The 670-nt window shown below is 69.7% G+C and overlaps 1 protein-coding gene across 1 annotated transcript in view; it reads left to right on the top strand.

The window, feature by feature from the left end:
• Positions 1–637, top strand: part of NACC1 (nucleus accumbens associated 1) — a 10,245-nt gene extending 9,608 nt beyond the window's left edge. Inside the window, exon 8 of the mRNA XM_041410758.1 lies at positions 63–637. Coding sequence (XP_041266692.1) covers positions 63–322 — 260 coding nt within the window. The 3' untranslated portion in view covers positions 323–637. The remainder of the gene's footprint in view (positions 1–62) is intronic.
• Positions 638–670: the final 33 nt, after the last annotated feature.

Here is a 670-nt window from a genome sequence, read left to right as displayed (position 1 = left end):
GGGCCCCCCCCCCAGACCCGGGGTCCCCCCCTACCCCGCCCCCCCCGGGTCCCCCCCCCCAGTTTACTGCCAGAACTTCGCTCCCAACTTCAAGGAGAGCGAGATGAACGCCATCGCGGCCGACATGTGCACCAACGCGCGGCGCGTGGTGCGCAAGAGCTGGATCCCCAAGCTGAAGCTGCTCATGGCCGAGGGCGACTCCTACACCTCCTTCATCAACGACACGGGCAAGCTGGAGCCCGACCTCATGGGCCCCGAGCCCCCTTTTGAGGCTGGGGGCTCGGAGCCGGAGGGGGGGCCGGCGGGGGAGGGGCTGCAGTGAGCCCAAGCCCTGAGCACGGCCCCCCCCAAAAGTGGGGAGGGGGTTTTGCCCGGAGTTGGGGGGGGGGGTACAGAGATGTCCTCCCCGCCCCCACGATGCACCCAGTAGGAGTAGGGACCCCCTCCCCCCGGAGATGGTGAGGGGGTGGGGATCCCCCCCCTCAGGGGCAGGGACCCCCCCCCAAAGTGACCCCTCAGGGGAAGGGACCCCCCACCCTCATGGGCAGGGAACCCCCCAAAGTGGGGAGGGGGTTCTGCCCTGAATTGGGGGGGTGTAGCGATGTTCCCCCCCACCCCCCCCAAAGCACCCAGTAGGAGTAGGGACCCCCTCCCAGACATGGTGAGGATG

Source organism: Onychostruthus taczanowskii, unplaced genomic scaffold, assembly GCF_017590055.1.
Source record: "Onychostruthus taczanowskii isolate IOZ18803 unplaced genomic scaffold, ASM1759005v1 scaffold331, whole genome shotgun sequence".
NCBI classification, from domain to species: domain Eukaryota; kingdom Metazoa; phylum Chordata; class Aves; order Passeriformes; family Passeridae; genus Onychostruthus; species Onychostruthus taczanowskii.
Note: the sequence above shows the minus strand (reverse complement) of the source record. Positions and strands in the feature narration are given on the sequence as shown.